This window comes from Populus euphratica, unplaced genomic scaffold, assembly GCF_000495115.2.
Source record: "Populus euphratica unplaced genomic scaffold, PopEup_1.0 scaffold22.1, whole genome shotgun sequence".
Taxonomy (NCBI): domain Eukaryota; kingdom Viridiplantae; phylum Streptophyta; class Magnoliopsida; order Malpighiales; family Salicaceae; genus Populus; species Populus euphratica.
Window position 1 is genome coordinate 2,161,372 of NW_011499863.1, and position 20,305 is coordinate 2,181,676.

The 20,305-nt window shown below is 36.6% G+C and overlaps 2 protein-coding genes and 1 long non-coding RNA gene across 3 annotated transcripts; all 3 read right to left on the reverse strand.

Annotated features, from left to right (window-relative positions):
* Positions 1-95: 95 nt before the first annotated feature.
* On the reverse strand, positions 96-8,413 carry LOC105125562 (armadillo repeat-containing kinesin-like protein 1). Its single transcript, XM_011026079.1, has 22 exons — positions 7,859-8,413; positions 7,511-7,611; positions 7,247-7,369; positions 6,922-7,107; positions 6,291-6,512; positions 6,004-6,166; positions 5,682-5,831; positions 5,204-5,292; positions 4,921-5,133; positions 4,599-4,733; positions 3,917-4,096; positions 3,450-3,629; positions 3,033-3,212; positions 2,576-2,695; positions 2,315-2,443; positions 2,102-2,240; positions 1,908-2,000; positions 1,699-1,824; positions 1,426-1,551; positions 1,066-1,209; positions 858-986; positions 96-529 (listed from the first exon to the last, which is right to left on the reverse strand). The coding sequence occupies exons 1-22, from the start codon at positions 8,100-8,102 to the stop codon at positions 384-386; spliced, it is 3,318 nt and encodes a 1,105-aa protein (XP_011024381.1). The 5' UTR covers positions 8,103-8,413; the 3' UTR covers positions 96-383.
* Positions 8,414-12,111: 3,698 nt separating this feature from the next.
* LOC105125563 (uncharacterized) lies at positions 12,112-13,294 on the reverse strand. The gene is made up of 2 exons (XR_842261.1): positions 12,727-13,294; positions 12,112-12,344 (listed from the first exon to the last, which is right to left on the reverse strand). It is a non-coding gene; the product is annotated as an uncharacterized LOC105125563 (long non-coding RNA).
* Positions 13,295-15,504: 2,210 nt separating this feature from the next.
* SDP6 (FAD-dependent oxidoreductase family protein) lies at positions 15,505-19,592 on the reverse strand. The gene is made up of 7 exons (XM_011026081.1): positions 19,056-19,592; positions 18,389-18,862; positions 17,511-17,842; positions 16,939-17,099; positions 16,406-16,664; positions 15,926-16,224; positions 15,505-15,844 (listed from the first exon to the last, which is right to left on the reverse strand). The coding sequence occupies exons 1-6, from the start codon at positions 19,426-19,428 to the stop codon at positions 15,928-15,930; spliced, it is 1,896 nt and encodes a 631-aa protein (XP_011024383.1). The 5' UTR covers positions 19,429-19,592; the 3' UTR covers positions 15,505-15,844; positions 15,926-15,927.
* Between the last annotated feature and the right edge of the window lie 713 nt (positions 19,593-20,305).

The window sequence follows — 20,305 nt, forward strand, 5'->3', positions numbered from 1 at the left end:
TAATTCTCTCTATATTCTTGTTTTAGCTGGCCTGGTGGTCGTGTTCAACCTAATAACCCATGATCATGGCATTTCTGTTCTGAAAATGCCATCTTAATCTAACAAGATTTATTTACCCTACCACCAAGTACAAAACTATTTACGGGCGGTGACCAACGCAATTGTATTATTACTCTTCCTAGAAAATAACATCGCGTGGAAGGCTTCTGACAAAAAATTTCCTGGGTTAAATTATATGATCCGGAAGGGTGTTTTTTTTTTTTTTTTGTACAAGTTTTCATACGCTAATAAATAAAGGAAGCTGTTTTGCTTGATGATAGTTCGATTAAAAAGTATTGTTATGATCAAAACTCAGGTTGCTGGCTCTGTGCAGCTCACAGCCATTATGGATTCACCTCAGCTTGAAAAGTCGGGTTCATTTTTAGTGTCTTCTTTGCCAGGGTGCGGATATCTTCTCTGTTGGATTCGACTGATATTCGGACTAGTTCTCTTAGCCCTCCACAAGAAATGAATTCCCTGTCATTGTTGTCTGCAACAAGCAGCAGATCAGATTATTAGTCATAAGAAATCTGGAAGATAAAAAATAGATATTTAACTGCGTAGTAGAGATGTAGCTATCAAAATGGCATTCCCTAGATGCGTTTGCAAGTCATGAAGTTCTTAATTTTGGTTGATCTATATAGAATAAAACCTATCCTCCTCTTTCCAGCACTAAGACCTGAGCCAGAGACACTGCCCATGTTGAGAATTTCCCTTTCTTTCCCGAAAACAATCAGGCACTTAGTTCCAGATTTTCACTAGTAGTTTTAAAACTCAAAGTTTTTCAATAAAAATGCTTGATTCAAAGAGCAGTTTACCATTCTGTGCCAAATGACAAAGAGCGAGCTCAACATGGCGTCGTGTTGAAGCTGAAGCCGTGTTAGAGTAGGAAACCAACCATTCAAGGACACCGTCTTCTATTAATAGTGAACGGCCTTTTCTATGTCCTGCAGCAACTATAGTTTGTCATAATCGATACAAGTAAAGATGACTGATTGACAATCACGTAGACCACAGGCCACAAACCTTGAATAATTCCGCGGGATTCACATTTTGCAAAATTAGCCATCCCCCTTGCAACTTGTGCAATGACATCGTTATTCCCGGATCTAGCCATTCCTAGAAGCGTGTTGATGCCTCCATCTTCTTTCAGTATCATGTGTAAACTCTCTATTATGCAGCAGAAATTTTTGCATCAGTTTACAAGAATCTCTTCCATTTGATCCATGATATCTGGTTCTAATGAAACACTTGGGGAAAAATCAGACATTCAATTTGTGATAAGATGAAAACGAATTTGGTATTCAATGTCATGCGTAACATGCACCAGAATACTTTAGTGTAAGGAAAGGGGACATGGTCATTACAAAACCACCTTCAGCTTACCATTTCCACATAAGTTTGCTAGTGCACCAGCTACCATTCTAAGAGTTTGTGGATCATCTGTTTTGAATGCTGTTTTAGCCAGTAACTGTCCACCACCTTTGCTCATTATTAACCCTTGATTCAGTTCTGCATGAAGATTTAAAGTACTAAAATTACTAGCTACCTTGATGTCGTCACTATGGAATGACAATTTCATCTGTTAAAAATGCATCTTATAACCAGTAAAATAACAAATTTGAAGCTTTGATTATCAATACAAGGATCTAAGGTTACCATTCATAGCCAAATTGGCAATGGCCCCGGAAGCCACTCTGAGCACAGTTGTGTTTTGAGATGATTTTAACAGCATTAGCAGCGCATCTAAGCCCCCTTCCTCCACAATCTTTTCTTGATTAATATCTGGAAACACATAAAAGCTTAATATCTTTCGAAGTACGCTTCTACAAATTCACATAGTCACTAATAAGCAAAATGAGGAGTACCTTCGGCAGCCAGATTGGCAATCACTTTCACTGCATGGATTTGGACATCAGAGTCTTCAGATGTTAATAATTGCAGTATCTTTTTAAGCCCAACTGAAATTTTTGAAAAGAGAACTTGTTAGGATAGCTCAAGATGTTAGATCTCAAGAGAAATAAATAGATAGACCAATGGCTTGGTATGGCATAAATTTTACCTTCTTCGCAAATCTTTGCAATGGTTGCCCTTTGACTAGACAGTGCAGCCTTTGAAGAGTTTGACTTGTGTAAACCCATCAGGTTCCCAAAGGTTGAAGATCCGTTACCAATATTTTCCTTCCCGAATGGTTTCTTATCCTGACAGGATTATAATATAAGATGAAATGAAAATAAAAATAGGAGGTAATAAAAGAATGCATAATATAATCAACCTCAAAATCTTTGTCACTTTCAGGTGCACTTCTCTTTAGTTTACCCAGCTCATGCTCAATACTTTTCCTCTGTTTCTCTTCAGCTGCAAGTGCTTGCTTCATGTCATGAAGTTCTTCACTTAGTATTGCCTTCACTCACATATTTAGTGAAAATATTTTATCAAATCACAACACATAATGGGGGTTCTCACAATTTAAACAAATCATATTTATTTGAAAATAAAATAAAATAAAGTTTAGTCAAGCCATCCTAAGTCACACCTTCTCTCGTGAAAGATTTTTGTGTTCCAACTTCAAGGATTGAAGTTCAGTTTGAGCGCTTTCATGTTCCTGACATATTCTTTGCAACTTCATCTTTAGTTCATCAATCTCTTTCAAGTCCTGTATATTATAAAAATAAAGAAAGAAAAGAAACTGAAAATTAGGACCAAGATGGTGTAGAAAGGTGTTTAGCATACACAATTCCCGGAGAAACGCAAAAAAAAATGAATGAAAAACAAGGGAAGCTTGCAGCACTAAGGAGGAGTGCCCAAGCCCCAACAAGAAAACTCAAACAGCAATGATTGTGGGCATTTTGCTTATACAAAGACATCTAAGCTTTAATCTTTGAAATTGGAAGAACTGCCTCGCAGGGCACCTCTGGAAAAAACATGAGAATTAAGCCAACTTGAAAAGTCAAAATTTCATTTATCCTACTAAAAACAGAGACAAAGTTAACCTGCATCAAGTGTTGTTGATCACTTAGAAGCTTGTTTGCCAGATCCAGTTGTTCTTCTGCTGCTTCCAAACGGGCATGCTCATCCTCTAATTGCTTAATCAGCTCTGCTATTTTCTTCTCATACAGTTGGGTGGTGTCTGCAAGTGCTTTCTGATATACAGAATTTTCCACCTCATGTTGCTATAAGAAAAAGAAAACAGTATTAGGTTTTCCTTGTAATGATAGAACTTTGTCATAGCTGGAGGACTAAAATTGAAGGAAGTGAATTGAATTTAACTTCATCGATGTTTGACATAATAATCCACTTTATCTTATTGGGGACTTTCCTTTGTGTCTTCAGTAAGATAACATAGATGATTAAAACCAAAACATGGAGATGGAGCAGAAAAATGCAGAACTAAGACATAAATTCCTAACCTCAATTGATTTTTGAGAATCACTGAGGAGCTTCTTCATCAAATCTAACTGTTCCTCAGCACTTGCAAAATGACTACGCTCATCATCTAGTAGCTTATTTAATTCTGCTATTTTCTTCTCATACATCTGAGTGGTGTCTGCAAGTACCTTCTGATATTTAGAATCTTCTGATTCATGTTGCTGCATGCAACAAAAGACAGCATTAGGTTATGGGCACATTCTGATAAACATTGAGGTAAGATGAATTGCTTCTTAAAGTTTAAAATGAGTATGCATTTATATTGAAAGAAGATGAGAAAATAAAAGAAAATACATGAAGATTATCTTCGATGTCATGAATTAAAACCGCGTGCAATCCCCTAAACTTATTTGTCCAATTGCAGAACACTGTTAATATGAAAGCTATGAAGATGCAGCATCAAAAATTGAAATCCACTCCATTGAATACATAACTATAAATAACTGACCTTAATTGATTTTTGGTAATCACCGAGAAGATTCTTCGTCAAATTTAATCGTTCTTCAGCTCTTTCACAACGAGCACACTCATTTTCTAACTGCTTAATTAACTCTGATATTTTCTTCTCATACATCTGGGTAGTGTCAGCAAGCATTTTCTGATATGTTGAATTTTCAAGCTGGTGCTGCTACTAACAATCAAAAGAACAGCATAGGTTCTCATGTTCAAGTAGTTTAAAAGATTTCAAAAAGAAATAAACTGGTACGGTGTAACTGGACTGATTCAAAATAAAATAGGTAGTCTAGTCTAGAACCAAACTTTTACGTGATAACTATTCCAATTTGATATTTACCGATCTTATACATGTATAATGTTATTTACTTAAAACAAAACTTTCCTACAATTAACTTGAGTTCATGGAAAAAAACGTGAACTAAAGCTGTCATCAGCCCAGCATTCAGAGTCATCATAGAAAGAACAAATCAGGTTGTTTACAGTTTATTACAAGTTGAGTCATCATTGAATGGTAGATGCACAAGGACGGTATCACAAGTTTGACTTTTGTTGGATAACAAAAGTATAAAATTAAAGCATCGGTTGAATAGACATATCTTTACACATAACACTCATTACCAAAAAGAAAAAGATACGGCCGAGGACAGTAACTTGACTGCAGAAGAGGAAAATACCTGACTATTGTTTAAGCTAATCTCTAGCTGAGAAACCTTGTCACGCATTAAATCATTACAACCTTTTTGAGACTCCAATTCACTTAAGATGTCTTGCATCTGCACCTCTAGACGAGTATTTTCCTTCTGTAGGAACTGGAAGCCAATAGAAGATATTAACTAGGAAATTATAAGATACATTAAAATCAACACTTGGATGCAGCAGTAATCACTACATATATAAATGAAAAACAAGCTGGTTGATCAAACCGAGAGAAACTGAACCCGCCCTAGGCATTAGTTCAAAACAAAAATGATACACAAACACAGGAGAGACAACTACCTCAGACCTTGTGACTAGATTCTTTTCTGATTCAGAAAAAGAGACTTGACATTGTTTAAGCTGTTTCTCCAAATCAAGTTTTTCACACTCTCTCAATTTTTTTCCCCTTTCTAGTTCTGCTGTAAGATGGTCTACTTGAGTCTCGAGCTTCCGACATAGACTTTCATAGTCAAATTCTTCTTTAAGCTTCACCATGTTCACTATTTTCATTGCCTGAAAAGGAATAAGATGACAATCACAATAGAATTTTTGAATATCCAATTTAATTCTCTATAGGACTCACCCGTTGCCCAAACATGATTGTGCTAGTAGTCTCTGCATGATGTTGTCCAGATGGCCCAATTGTTATTATCAGTGAAGTCCTTGCAGAGCCTGTTTAATAGAAAGTAATGAAGAAATTCCATGAGAAATTTATCCAAAAACAACATGCTAGCAGATTGTGGTAGGTTTACCTGGGCATCAATACAACTTCCAAAAAATAACAGAACAGGTATGTTACAGAACATAGGAGAATACTAAATATATTTCAAAAATAAGTTCTCTGTTCTCCTTGGGAGATCAAATAATATATTAAGGTAATGCTCAACCTCTTTCTACCACTACATGACCTCGGAAAAACATCATAACACTGTATGTTGATATGTAAAAAAATGGGAAACTAGAAACAAACTTACACTGTAATTTCATGAAATTTAATTTGTTAGAAGAAGAGAGGGATTGAGGAAAAAAAAGAGCAGAAAATAAAAGCTGTTGTGACCAACCTCCAAATGAATCACGCAACAATCTGGTTAGCTTAGAATCCCTTGTTGGTATATGTGGACTGTTTTCAGCCAATGCATTTATGCATTTGCCAAGGGAAGTAAGAGATAGATTGATAAACTTAGCCTCTTCAAGCAAGTGGCCTTCACTACCTACACCACAAAGAAAAAACACTAAATTTGATAGGAGTTTCTCAATGATAAATACATGACGAAGCATGTCACAACCTAAAATGCATGCTTGACAAAAATTCTAACGGGGCCCTGCCAAACAAAACAGATGTACACATTGATAGCTTTAACTGGGATAGTATCGCCAACATACCAGATTTGTCTAATCTTTCAGATCCAGCAAGATCCACAATCAGCAACTTGCTTTTCCTTACTCTAGGTATCCCATTGCCACCAGATAAATTACTTTTCACATCCTTCTCTTGTGAAGCGGTTTCATCTTCTGCCTTTTGATTTATGGATCTTCGTACATAAACCTGCAAGACCAAAAAGGCTCAGATGCTTAAAATTCAGGTTTTCATCACTAGTCAAGAAACACCATGAACACAAACTTGAATTTATATTGACTGTGATAATCTAAAAACCAGGAAAAACACTCACCATTAGAATTGCATGACTTCGGGAAGATTCGGTATTCTGCTTTGTATTAGCTGCATGACGGTTTGCCTCACCAATTTGCAGTAGTTCTGAAAAATGATCAAGATCTTGAACCTTGACTACTGAAGCACCAGGCAATGATATTTCCCCAGTCCTTGCGTCCTCATTAATAGGGATATTAATCTTTTCTGGTGCAAGCAAGTCTTGTATAGACTCCATATACAACTGGAGCAGCAACATGGAGTGAGAATCAAACAGAAAACATCCATTTTAAAACTAGCATGAATATCTTCACACAACTATAGCTTGACAACAAAAGTAAGATCCGGAATAAGCACTGGTTTTAGCTATAAATATCAATTAAAAGAGTCATTCTCATTGCATACAATCAAATGACATGATTGGAACTTAAAACCAGGGAAGGACCACGCCATTGCAGTACCTCTTTAATTGAATAATCAGAACAGGTTTCCACATGCTACTGTCTTAATATCACAACAACGTCTTGATATAACAAGACATGAAAATGTTCTAGGTCCCCATATGCTCATTTCTTCATTAAACATGGGTTAACAAGTTGACATCCACATATAAAACACCAGTAGAGCCTAGTGCAAGATAAACATTTAAATACCTGCAAATAGGAAACCTCCACAATATCAGAACCACGTGTTGTACTAGCAAGTATGTCCTCCAGAGCTCTAACCATAATACCACGCTCCGACGCATCATCTTTACCTAGTTTTCCAACCGTGTATGTTTTTCCAGTACCTGTTTGACCGTAAGCCATAACCGTCCCATTATACCCACTCAATACACTCTGCAAAAAGTATATCAAAAAATTTCCAGTCTATGATCAACATGCCATCCAAACCATACAATCACTTTAATTTCTTCCAAAACCAATTTGCGCGCATACACAGTAAACATAGATACTCTAATCAATGTGAGTTAATTACCTCTACAACAGGCTTTGCAACGACTTCGTAAACTCTTTTTTGAGAAGCAGTTTCTGTGAAAACCTCGTCGAATCTATAGGATTCAGAACTCCAATTGTTCTTCTTCAATTTCAACCTCTTCAGCTGCATAACACACATATGAGTTCTGATTTCAAAAATAAATAAAATAAAAACAAGTTAATCAGAGACATAAAACATAACACACATATGAGTTCTGATTTCAGCACGTAAAACATAAGGAAAAAGAAAGGAAAAAAAGTTGACCTCGGGAAATAATTCAACGCAATCGTTAAAATCAGCGTCTAAAATGAGTTCTTCTGCATTCCTTGGCCGTGACCTAACAGCTACTCTCACTCTTCCATGATCTGTCATTAGCAACACACAAAAAGAAAAAAAAATTAATTACTATAATCATTGACATTTCTAGAGAAAACAAATATTCGTGCTAATTTAACTTCTTTCTTTTACAAGAAAAATAGCTAACTTGATATAATTAATCAAATATCTAGAATTATAAAAAAAATCGATTTCTATGCAGTTTTTTATTTTTCTTTCTCTTCCTGAATAACAAAATTAAGCAAAGAAACGAAACAAAAGGAGAAAGAGAGAGACCGTTATCGAAGTCGAAAGAGTGAGTGCGGGAAGGAGTAACAGAGCGTCTCGAAGCAGCAGCAGGAGGAGGAGCCTTGGAGCGAGCAGCAGAGTGGCTGCTATTACTATTACTATTATTATTTTGTTGTGAATTTCCATTTCTGGAACTCGAAGAAGAAGATCCATGGAGAGGATTAGTTTGAGTTTGTAGCAGTTGCCTCTCTGCTCCTCTGCTTGAGACTCTCACTGTTGAATTAGAAGCCATTATTATTATTTGAATTTCAAAGGCAAACCGTTTCCATCTTTTTAGAGAGCATAAGGGACTTTAAGAAAGAAAGAAACCGTTTTCTTTGTTTTCGGAGATTGTTTTTTTCCTTTTTCTTTTTCTTTTATCTTCTAGAGAGAGAGAGAATAATAAAAGTTTGAGGCCGGCACGATGAGAGAGGGAGGGAGGGAGAAGCGTGTGTTGCGTGTGTGAATGGTTTGGTTTCCTTCCCGCGCGATGTGGTGGTGGTGCTGCTGCTGAATATTGTCGACGACTTGACGTTGGTGTAACGTCCGTCGTTAGGTTCTGGCATCTGGGATTAGTGGGCCTAATGAAAGCGATTAAATTAGATGCAGCCTTCAGACAGAGATTGTGCATATAATATACGATTTCCGAATTTCAGAAAAAGCAAAAAACGATGGTGACCTTACTGCACGGCTGCCCTGTCATTGCAGAAGTTTTGGTTTGTATTGCCCAATCAATGCCACATCAATCATCTGTGATCTTTTTCTGAAAACAATTGACACGTGAAGGTTGTTCTTCCATGATCTAGATTGTCTCCTTCCGTCATGGGTTGTTTTTTTTATGTTTCAGCTAAAATCACATGCAGAGCACATATCTGTTGTGCCGCTGTGTCATCTTGCAGCGGGTTAATCTAATCATACGTTGATCTAAAATTTTGTTTGGGTCATGTTTTATTTTAAATAACATTTGATTACTGGAAAATATCATTTCATTTTAAAAAAAACTCTATAACAAGGTTGTTTTTGATAAAAAAAAAAATACTGAGTTAATTCATGATTCCAACTGGGTGTTATAACTATAATTTTATTATCAGTGTGAGATATATTAATTGATATTTCCTTGGATAACAGATATTTAAAATTGAATTTATTTTAACAATTAGATATGCTAAAGTTGGTAGTTTGTTTTTTAAATGGATATTTAAATCCAATACGCTAATCCACAAATCTATGTCATTTGTTATAATTTCAGTATTTATTTCATTCCTATGAATCTATGTGTGAATTATTATAGTTAATACAATAATGAAAGACAAGGCTAAAAGTTGTTGATAAAGGCATGTTTAGTGTAGTGGTTGAACTATAATTTCATTAATTTTTGAATATTTTTTTTTTAAAATTAATTTTTTTAATATTTTTGAATTGTTTTGATATATGATATCATAAATAAATTTTAAAAATAAAAAAATATTCTTTGTAATTATCCCAAACACCCTTATGATTCATAGGAGGAGAGACATTCCCCCCATTTCAGAGTGAATTCTTTTCACCAACACAAAAATGTTTTTATGGCAATTTCATGATCACAAATAGGATAAACTCGTTCCTTGTATTGAATTTTTTAAAGCCTGTGAGGAACAAATCGAGCAAGACAAATCTCAGCCATCATGATAAGTTGAATTGGTCATTTTAGGTACGAGTTCTTGTTTATGCAGATGACCCTTGAGTCCAGCAGAACATTTTGCGACCCTGATCATCGACCAGCGGCCTCCCTGCAGTCCTCGCATTACAGCGTGGGACACACGATGTGAGTTCTTAGCAATATAGGACAACAAAGCAAAGATGGATGGCACCGAAAAATAATTCGAAAGAACTGTTGATGCCAGGTTGTCGGCACTGATTGAGCTCTAATACTCGATCTCTCAATTAATACCACACAAAACCCTCCTCTAAATTTTTGGACTGGGCATTTTTCTCTTTTTGTAATGATAAATAATAATAAATGTAATCATTTATTGACCTATTTTGACTCTTCCGTAATCTGTGAGATCAAAGCCAGATCCAAATAATGAATGCGACTGCCTGCTGGCTACAAGCCCACAGCCTAAAGCTTGTTCTGCTTCGTCATATTCAGGCATCTGAGCTTTTTAATAAGATGCCGCCCGATTATTATTGTTTTATTTTTATAAAAGCTGACCACTTCAAAGTAATCCAAACTAGTAGTGATTAATTTAGTTTAAAGATCTAATCTAAGGTGGGATTTCAGAGTTCAATCAATATTGTATTTGGTATGTCAAATAGTCTCAAATTCTTGAGAGTGTGAGAAATGTTGTGTGTTTAGAAATGAAATACTCCCGGGAATGAAGATTCTTGAAAAGCTGTTCTTTTTCATGGATAGCACTAAATTTACCTTATTTAAGACAATAAAAAACATAAGGTATAATGTTTTGAAGATACAGAAATGATTGTTCTATAAATAAATTTATTTTGTTTGTTTGTTTTCATTCTTTAAAATAAGTTTTTGTTCCTTCAATATTTCAATCTAATTATATCAAATTTCGTAGATGTTAAAGAGTCCATGTACAAGATGGGTTAAATTTTATATTCAAGTAATTATGCATTATTTTATTTAAGTACTCTCTTATCCTTACTGTGCTGCCATTAAATGTGATCAAATCATTGTCGTGGAAGGTTCAATCTTGCTTTTCTATGTTGATTTAATCGTTGTCACTGCCCAGTTTAACCTCCATGCTCCAAATGTTGAAGCTAGGCCTTTTTGTGCTTTTTTAATAGATAGCTGACAACAACGACCAAATGCAACCGTCAAAATAAATGAATCAACAATTTCTTCTATTATTGCTTTCCTGTGTCTTTTGTTTTATCCCTTTTGGCCGGCATAAAAGAAAGGACGACACAAGGTGCAAGCTGGAAAGGGAGGTGGAAAGCAACCTTTTCAAATTCTTAGAATCCTTCGTGGGATTCAACTAATATAAACATGGGAGCCCAAAAATCCAAACTTTATGAATTTTAGAGCATTGCTGTAAACCTTTGACTTCGGTTCCTTTTACCTATACTTTAATTGATACCATTGAGTCTTGCACGACTTGTTTAATGTTAAGAGTTGGTGTGGAACCCTTCATGCAGTCCATTTTCTAGTCTCTCTTTTGCTACGAACCACTCTCCTTTTTTTTTTTTTCTTGGTATTCCTAGACTAGTTCCCAAGACTCCTTGAATTGGTTTTAGCTTATCGCGTACAGAGATTAGTCCTTCAATCTCTCCTTGAGCTCGCATGTGAAATGATAACTTGGATCTAGGTAAGCAAACTCCCTCGCTCACTATCCAGCCAACACCTTACGGTGCGTGGTCCTTTACTCTCTTTTTTTTTATTGAGGACAAGATACATCGTCTTACAAAACCATAATACGATGCAGAGCCTTGTAAAAACCATGGTATTTTTAAGAATGAAAACAGGAAGTAATCAATCAACAGATCGAAACATGAGAATTTATTCACGGATCAATAACATGTGAAGTGAGACCCTACAATTGTTGAGCACATGCAAGCACACGAGCTCATCGGGCTAGGCTGTACGTAAAACTATTGAAAAGAACAGACACAGGAGAATTGCAACAGGAGTTGCCGGACGGGCCTTGTCTGTTTCTCTCTCGGTGTTAACGAATGAAACCTAGCACGGGATGCCCAACTAGATGACCGACAGCCTACATTTGCGTCTACCTTAGCTGTCTTAAAAGTAAGGCTGCTTTTTATCCATCTGAATGGCCTCTATAGTAAGTATTTATAGATGGCATCTGCTAAAAACTCTATACAGTGGTAACAATGTTAGTTCAACTAAGGAATCAAAATGGGTCATGAAATCTCCATACCTTTGATCTATATGACAAGCGAATATTTTGATCTCATGAAAAAACACATGTAGGCTCCTCGCTCACATTTACATTTCCTTCATATGCAGACAGGTGCTCCTTGCAACCAGGAAATTTCCAGATTTGAATGGATGCATTTCTGTTTTAATACTAGCAATGCAGCTTCCCCAACATAGCTCGCCTGCTTCTTCTGGCAGTAGGATAAACCAACCCCTTCAATTTAAAGGCCAGTCCATTTTAAAAAACGCACTCCCTCAATCACCATGAGCAACACTGGTGAGTCCTTTTCCCAGGGGAGGAGAGTAAATTTGGGGCTGGCACCCCCCATTTATTACAGAACATCTATCTCGTATGTATCAATTGTTTAATTTTAATTTCTTCTTCTATGATCTCCGTATCTACATTGAGTCTGCTTAAGTTACTGCAACTAACAAGGGAGACAGGCTCTGTTTTTCTTTCTTCTGATTTTAGCAATTTGAAAATTTTGATTTGAGTAATAAAGATGAGAGAGAATCTTAAAAATGTTCTAAAAAACAGCAAAAATATCAGAGGTAATTACCGAGGTCTGATGGGAGTCTGAAACCACCAATGTGGGTAATATTCAATGCATGAATCTGAAAACAAAAATGATAAAATAAATAATGGAGAAATATCCGATGTAAACACCAATGAGCAGTAACATATCATAAACAAGACAAGCATGAAGTTGCTATTAATAATAAACATTCGATGAGTGCTACTAAAACTGTTTATTGACATTGTCCCTGGTGAGTTCTTACGATAAAAGCATGCAAGAAGACAGAATGTTTATCATTTAAATCCGCACTTAAGATTTTGAAGCGATAAATATGTCACTAAATCCCAAACATGACCTCACAGGATATGATTGGTTTAGGATGCAGATACCAGTGCTGATGATACAGTGTCAGTATCTGTTTTTTTCTTTTTCTTTTTTCTCTCGATGTTATAAGGGTGTCATCAAAAACTAAAACCAACCTCAAGCCCAGCATTTTTTACTAGTTCTCAAATCTCATGGTTCCTCCCTTCATGAACCTGCAACAAAAGTAAAAGGTTGTTAGCATCTAAGTGTCATAATCAACCGAGATGAAATTAATTAAACAAAGCAAAACCTCAAAACCAGAAAGAAACTCGTGTTGTTCTACAAACTGAAAGAAAATGGTCACACAGCAAAAATAATTGACATTACATCACAATCATAAACAGCATTTTTGCCCCATATTTTTCTTTTTCCTCAGCAAGTATCAAAAAACAAGATTTTTTTTTTTTTTTTATCAAACCCATCTCATTGTAATCCAAAAATAATTATCATTTATGCACTTCTTAAAAAAGCATGAAACTGTTTCACCATTTGGAATTCAGAACAACAGAGAAAGTATATTTAAAGTCCGAAGACAATGAAGAAAGTCAATTTCGAAAGAAAGATTTCCACATGTATGAGAAAACAATTATATCCACAGTAGGAAAGGTGATAATAACATGTCTTTAAGGATGCAGTACTATAAATTATGAAAATAATTCTAGCTGGCTGAACAGAAAAAAAAAAATACACCACAATACGAAGACGAGGTCTTGATACACCTGGTTGTTGTGGTAACAACTCCACGGAGTCTGGGGTGCAAGGGACATTGTCAATGACTGTTCCTTCACTGATGGCAAACCGCTTACTTACTGCACCATCAATTGTTGCAATATATCTGCAATTACGCATGCAACTACTACAAGTCAGAGGATGCTCCACTTCTAAACATACATAGCAAATCGCATCCAGTCTCTTCTAACAAAAGATTAAAAAGCAATTTCGTTCATGAATAAATCTGTTCTCTAGGACAATTTTACTCCTAAAAGTTGCAGATAGAATAGAGGAAAAGTCTCATGAAAACTTGCTCCTTTGATAATTTTGATGAAGGAAGAGCTATTTCTTAGGCAAAATCTCCTGGAAAAGAAAAGCATATAAATTGCTTACTCAATCCATTCAATTTTGAAACAACAAACAGAAAATCCCAATTCATTACATTCACAAATCGTAATGCTATCATCATACCAACATTGGTCACAATAACTAACCCATTTGTGGCAACATCAAGTCGTCCAACAGTAAATAATCGTGGTTTAGGTAGTCCTCGATTTCGCTAGTCCTACAAAACAGAAAACAATTGTAACTAATAACTTCCGACTCTAAACCAAATAGAAATCATAAACAATAACACAAGTACCTGCCCAACTCTTAAACTAATCATCAAATAAGCCGATTTCAGTTAACATATATAACATCCCTCCCAGGAACAACTCGAGTCTAGACATCATCACAACAAATTAACAAAGCAATAAATTCCAAATTCTAATAAAAATACTAATTTTATTAATAGAGAATTCATATATTCATATTATAATTACCCGTGGAGTATTGTATGCAGGACCATCTTCAAAAATCAACTCTTCACTGCTCCTCGCCACTAATTACAGGATTACTAATACATTACAATACGTATGCAGTAAACAAACACGTTGAGATTTTTACAGCAATTTACCTCCAGCAGCGGCGAGAACTTTACTTAACGGCTGTGCTTGGTCTCTAAAATTGTCATTGTAGAACCTACGCGCCGCCTTAGAACGCCTAGGCTCCACTTCCAGCTTGGTCTTCGCATTTCCACCGCTCCCCTTCCTCACCTCCTCTATCTTTTTCTTTTGTTGTGTTTTGGCATCGGTGAGAGCGTGGAGGGAACGCTCCGGAGGGTGAGAATGGAGCTTGAGGTTTTCATCTTCTCCTCGGATTATCCAGGGAATGAAGAGATGGCCTGGAGGGAGAGAGAGAGAGGGAAGCGGGGTCGCTTCGGAGGTTGGCGGGGAAATTGGAATTTCGGTTTAGGAGGGGCGAAAGCGATGTTGAATTCTAAGGAGGAAGTGATGCGTTTGGAACGGAGGGGTTTGTTGAGGTGATAGAGTGAGGGTTTTCTGAAGAGGGTGTGGTGGTGGTGGTGGTGGTGGTGGAGAGAGGAGAGCGCTGCTGCCATTTTAGAGGAGGACTGTGATTGGTCTGGTGGTGGGTTAGCTTAGCCGTTGAGATTTTGTGTGTTTTGGGTTGGGTTTGTAACGGTCTGGGCTTTACCCTCAGATTTAACAATGACTTTCTTTCTTGCTTTTCTTCTTCTTCTGTTTTTCTGATGTTAGGGTATTCTCGATTGACCGATTGTTGGCCCGTTAAATTCCCTCACGGTCGCTTTTTTTAGATTTTTCATGAAATTTTTCTTTCTCCTACTTTCCTTTCAAATTTAGATTCAGGATGATAGCATGAAAAATAAATCCACTTATCATAACTTATGAGCTATTTTAACTTCTCCTTGTATATCAATGTAATTGGAGAAGTTTTTCTTTAAAACATCTAATATTTTTTGATGGGTTATTGGTGCTAGTTCATTCTCACCAGTGACATCCCAATCCCTGGGAGGAGTATGGGACACTACAAATGTTGATGAACAGGAAGCAATCTTGTCTCATATCATATATCAAGGTCCACTGCAGGGACAGAGATTGCTCACGAACACTCTGCAAGACACCTACTCACATTTTTATAGCAACCATCTCTAAAATTACGAAAACATATTCATTTATTTTCGCAACATACTACAACGGCACTGATTAAAAAATGTGATTTTAACAAATAAAGAAATTTGAACCTAGACTCGTTATTCAAAGTCTCATAGGGCAGCTCCAGACATCTGGGGGAGGGGGGGATGGTCATTACTTAGAGAACACTGCAGGGAAACTGGAAACGGGAAATTTATTACACGTTAAAAAAATATAAAAAGCATACCCATTTCTGGTTGTTGATTAGTCAGGTCACCAATTTCATTCAATACACTTCCGCTCAAGAAGGCCGGGCATTATTTTGGCAGGATAACTGTGCGTGAAAAGCGAAAAGGCAACAAATCTCCTTCGGAATGCGTGTAGGACATTTAACCACGTGTTGTCGCAATCTGCGGAGTAAAGAAATCAAAACCTCGTCTATCTGTAGGCGAGGAAAGTTGGGGCGAACTTGCTTTGTATACCAAAAGAAAATGAGCTACTTAAAACCCAGCTCAGGGGAGTCGCGACCCTAAAACATAAAAACAACATGGTAACTATAGATTCGAGAAGAATTGACTTAAGTAACGAGTAAAAAATGATTTGAACTTACTATCAGTGTTTCCCATCATGGAAATGCGCATTTTTAGAAGATTTAAAAGTTTCCAAAAATTCTTTTGCCTTCTGTAATTCTTGTGCCTTCCTTGACTTGTCCCACTTGTGCTCAGCAGCCAGTATCTCGATGACACGTGGCAAGGCCCGGCCAGCAGCGTCAGTGTCCAAGAAAGCAAGTCGTGATCTTCTAGCAATGAAATCAACAGCAGATTCACAGTACTCATTCCGGGCACAATAAGCAACCTCAGCTTCCATAAAAGGGTATCCATGGGCAAGCCTCTTCCCCAGACCTTCATTCTGAATTGTAGGAAGGTGAATTCTTAAAGGTAGTATAAAAACCAAAACTGGATTTTCATTAAAAACAAGTACTTTATAGCAGCACAAATGTGTAAATTCAAAGTACGGCATGGATAACCAACAAGCCCAGGGCAATGCATGCATGCATCATATATATTAAATTTTGAAAGATGCAACCAACCTGAGCTATAGCAGCTACTCGTTCTGCCAATGTACCATATGCATGAGATAAGTGCTTAGCTGCAGCAGTGTCCATTATTGCAGGGACAACTTTTCCACCATATGTCCTCTTCATGCGTACATATTGCTGAGCAAGAACAGTAAAATATGAAGGTTCCCATCCATCTCCACCCATCAGCCTCAGATTGTGAGTTACACTTCCATTTTTTGGACTCAACTTTCCAGACTTAACAGCTGCATCAACAGCATCTTCTGCCATGCTGAAACTAATTCTAGTAAGCACAGAATTTGGAGCCAAATAAAGAAATGAAAGAGGGGGGTGGGTGGGTGGTGAAAATACAGAACTCAGCTAATGATAGATGATGTTATTCACGTCAAGATGTTTTGTTAAAATAATACTGATGTTAGTGATCCACGTGGTCAACAGGTAAAGATTTGCTAAATCAGATACGACCTATTGACATCACAAAATACAAAACCCTCATAATCATTCATAATTCTTTCCAGGCTCCGATCAAACAAACAAAAAATTACCTTCGGTAAGTGGTCCATTTACCACCAGTGATAGTTACCAAGCCTGGATAGTCTTCGCATACAACATGATCTCTAGAGATGCTCTCGGTGCTCTTTGCTGATGGATCGATAGCCAGTGGGCGAATGCCACTCCAAGCTGAAAGAACATCTGTGCGCCGAACCTATATTTATCCACTTTTACTATCCAAAAGAAATCTTAACACACACACACACACAAACAAAGAAGAGGACTAGATTCAGCACTGCATTTACATACCCTTCGAATTTATGTAGGCTTCTCCATTAAGGTTAAAACCTAACCCCATGCAAACTTAGCAACAATAATCTCTGCCATCCAATTTATTAATCTATCAAAACCTGCACTTTGCCAAAGTTTATTCTAGAGCAAAGGCCACAGTTGTCAAAACTGCAGGGCCTCACTAGTGAGCATGACCCAAAGCAAGTCAAGTAGCTGGTTTGACCATCTAGGACATATCCTCACTTGATAAAGGTTAGCAAATGTGCAACTAGATTAATTAGTTCCAGGTCCAATGGCGTGCAAAATAGTTGAGCTTATTGGTGAAATCACATACCTTAACACTAAGGTAATCAGAGATCGCATCAAGTATAAACTGAATCTCATCCTCGTGTGGTTCTGGAAGTGGAGTGATAACAGTGTTGGAATCTGTTGTGCCAGCGACAGTTCTTCCCAACCATGGCAGCATGAAAACAACACGACCATCCTTTGTTTTGGGAACAATCAAGCCCATTCCATCAGGAGAGTAATAATCAGGAAGAACGATATGCACACCACTGCTAGGACAGATCATACTTGTTGCCTCTTTGTCAGCTAATTTCCTTACAGAGTCACAAAACGGCCCAGCCGCGTTTACAACAACTTTTGCATAGGTTTCAAACTCTTTGCCTGGTATAGTATGATAGGAAATATTAATCAATAACATATAGTCAATGTGGTTACTCTGTCAACATATAAACTTGGTCGACTTGAGGCAAGAAAAACAGGTGAGAAAATGCACAAGTGTGCAAGCAAATAGAAATTGTATGCTTAGGTATGTTCTATTTCCTAAGTATTTAGAAGGTGAAACATATGGCGGGGCTAGTTAGAGATAGTTGGCACACAGGTGATTTCCACGCACCAATATTTGAAGGAGGATCAGTTAGTCAATTAAGAATTACAATGTTGACATGGTTGTTAGTCAAATGCTTACTAAGGTGCCAGCAAGTTGGCATATCAAAGCTAGTAATCTGCAGGCATTCAACACATCTTCAGTCTCATAATCTTTCCATTATTATCTGTGTAAACTCATTGCAGTTCATTGAGTTAAGATGGTGGGAAAGAGGACGAACAAAGGAATAATTAGACAGCAATTGCATACTTCATCTTGAAATGATAAAAAGAGGGTGAAATTGCCCAGCTAATACAAGTGCATTAAAAGGATGCTTGTCATACCTGAAAAATTGTCCCGAATCCGTGCACCAATTATTCGCCCGGTAGCCTCATCTTTCAGAAATGAAATGACTTCCGCGTGGTTGAGCACTGCCGCTCCAGCCAACGCAGCACTACAGGCCAAACCAACATTGAGTCGTGAATCATTCATCTGACCATCATAATACACCACAGTGCCCCTCAGATTCCTATCATTTCCCTTCTTCGCAAGAGTAGGGAACAACTCAATGGACTCTTTTGCAGAATAATATCTAGACAAATGTAACAACCGCGCTCCAGCGACCAAATCATACATTTTCAAGCCAGCCCAATAATACACCACCTCAAACCAATCAAAACATGGCGTCATACAAGGCAGAGCATGGCACAGGTGAGGTGCATTCTCGATAACCTGTTTGCGCTCCTCGAGCGCATGGAAGACCAGCTTCAATTGCCCGTAGTCAAGATTAAATACAGCTTTCTCCAAGTAACGAACTCCTGAACAAAACAATCATGTGAAAAAAAAATAGCTAAATAGAAAAATAATAGTATATTCACAAGAAATCAATCGAGCAAAAAAAAATAAAATTACACGAAATAATACACAAAAACATGAAAATTCAAATAAAAATTTGAATTAATTCAAATAAATTAAATTATAAGCAAATAAATGAATAGAGAGTCTTATTACCGCCATGAATTAGCTTAGTGGACCTTGAAGATGTGCCGGAAGAGAAATCTTCGCGTTCAACAAGGCCAACACGAAGTCCACGAGTCACGGCATCGAAAGCGACACCGCATCCGGTGGCGCCACCACCGACGACGAGAATGTCAAGAGGATTGGCTTGACTAGCTCCGATCAAAGCTGACTCTTGAACTGCTCGTGACGGAACGTTAGCGTACGGATCATTGATTTTGCTCCTCACGGCTTCGACCACGGTTCCAGAGCCGCGATCGTTGGAGGAGATGTTTGGAGATAGGATGATGGAGCCGCCAACAGAGGCGGCAGTAGCGGTGGCCAGAGCAGCAGCGCATACGCGGCGAAGACGAGCGGCAGAGGACATGTTGAGAAGGAAGCGGAAGAAACGACGGTGAGAGAGAAAAACGATGATGGAATAGTTCCTTTTTATGTTATGGGAAGCAGCGAAGGTTGCGTTCGGAATTGATCATGGTGGCATCATGGGGATTGGTGATATTACTGAAATACCACTTTTATTTTGTTTTTTGTTGGGAAATGTTCTATTTTTTCTCTTGACCATGTATAGCAATAACTACTTCGGTGCCCGTGTCTCGGGTTAACTTTTGTAAAAAATATTAAAAAAAAAATAAAAGCATATATAATATTCATATAACTCAATTAAATATTTTAATAAAAAATTTTAATTTAATATAATTATTATAAAATAAAATATCAAAAACAAAAAAAAAATAAAAAACAACAATTCAATGTAAAAATGAACATTTATCAATATTATAAAAATATATATTCATAATATTTCAAAAAAATCTCAATAATTTTATTTATTAACAAAGTAAAATTTAAATAAGAATAGGTAATTTCATTAAAAAATATAAAAAATTAAATTTTTAAATTTTTAAAAAATCAATTATTGTTAACTTTTTAAACCATAATCAGAATTATAAGATTAAAAACACTATATATAAAAAATCATGAGGGTTAGAAACACAAAAAAATTAAAATAAAAAATAAATATAATGAATGTTAAAATAAAAATAAAAATAAATTAAAAGGCTAGAACAAATTTTAGATTTGAGAGTTAAATTAAAAATGATGAAAATCAAAATAACAAAGATATAAAACATTACATTATAAACTTGGATTAAAAGATAAAATAAAAAAAAAAAAGAATTTTTAATAGAAGATTCAAGGATAAAAAAATCTAAAAAAAAGCAACAAATCTTAAACATCAAAATATAATA

What these genes read in the sequence shown, in the direction of transcription:
- LOC105125562 (XM_011026079.1), bottom strand. Translation starts at nt 8,102, where the DNA reads ATGGCTTCTAATTCAACAGTGAGAGTCTCAAGCAGAGGAGCAGAGAGG. An exon ending in ATCTAGTCACAAGGTCTGAG is followed by an intron (nt 4,734 to 4,920) that starts GTAGTTGTCTCT and finishes ATTGGCTTCCAG; the next exon opens with TTCCTACAGAAGGAAAATAC. An exon ending in AGCAAACTTATGTGGAAATG is followed by an intron (nt 1,210 to 1,425) that starts GTAAGCTGAAGG and finishes GCTGCATAATAG; the next exon opens with AGAGTTTACACATGATACTG.
- SDP6 (XM_011026081.1), bottom strand. Translation starts at nt 19,428, where the DNA reads ATGTCCTCTGCCGCTCGTCTTCGCCGCGTATGCGCTGCTGCTCTGGCC. An exon ending in CTGATTACCTTAGTGTTAAG is followed by an intron (nt 17,100 to 17,510) that starts GTATGTGATTTC and finishes GGATAAATATAG; the next exon opens with GTTCGGCGCACAGATGTTCT. An exon ending in AAATGGACCACTTACCGAAG is followed by an intron (nt 16,665 to 16,938) that starts GTAATTTTTTGT and finishes AATTAGTTTCAG; the next exon opens with CATGGCAGAAGATGCTGTTG.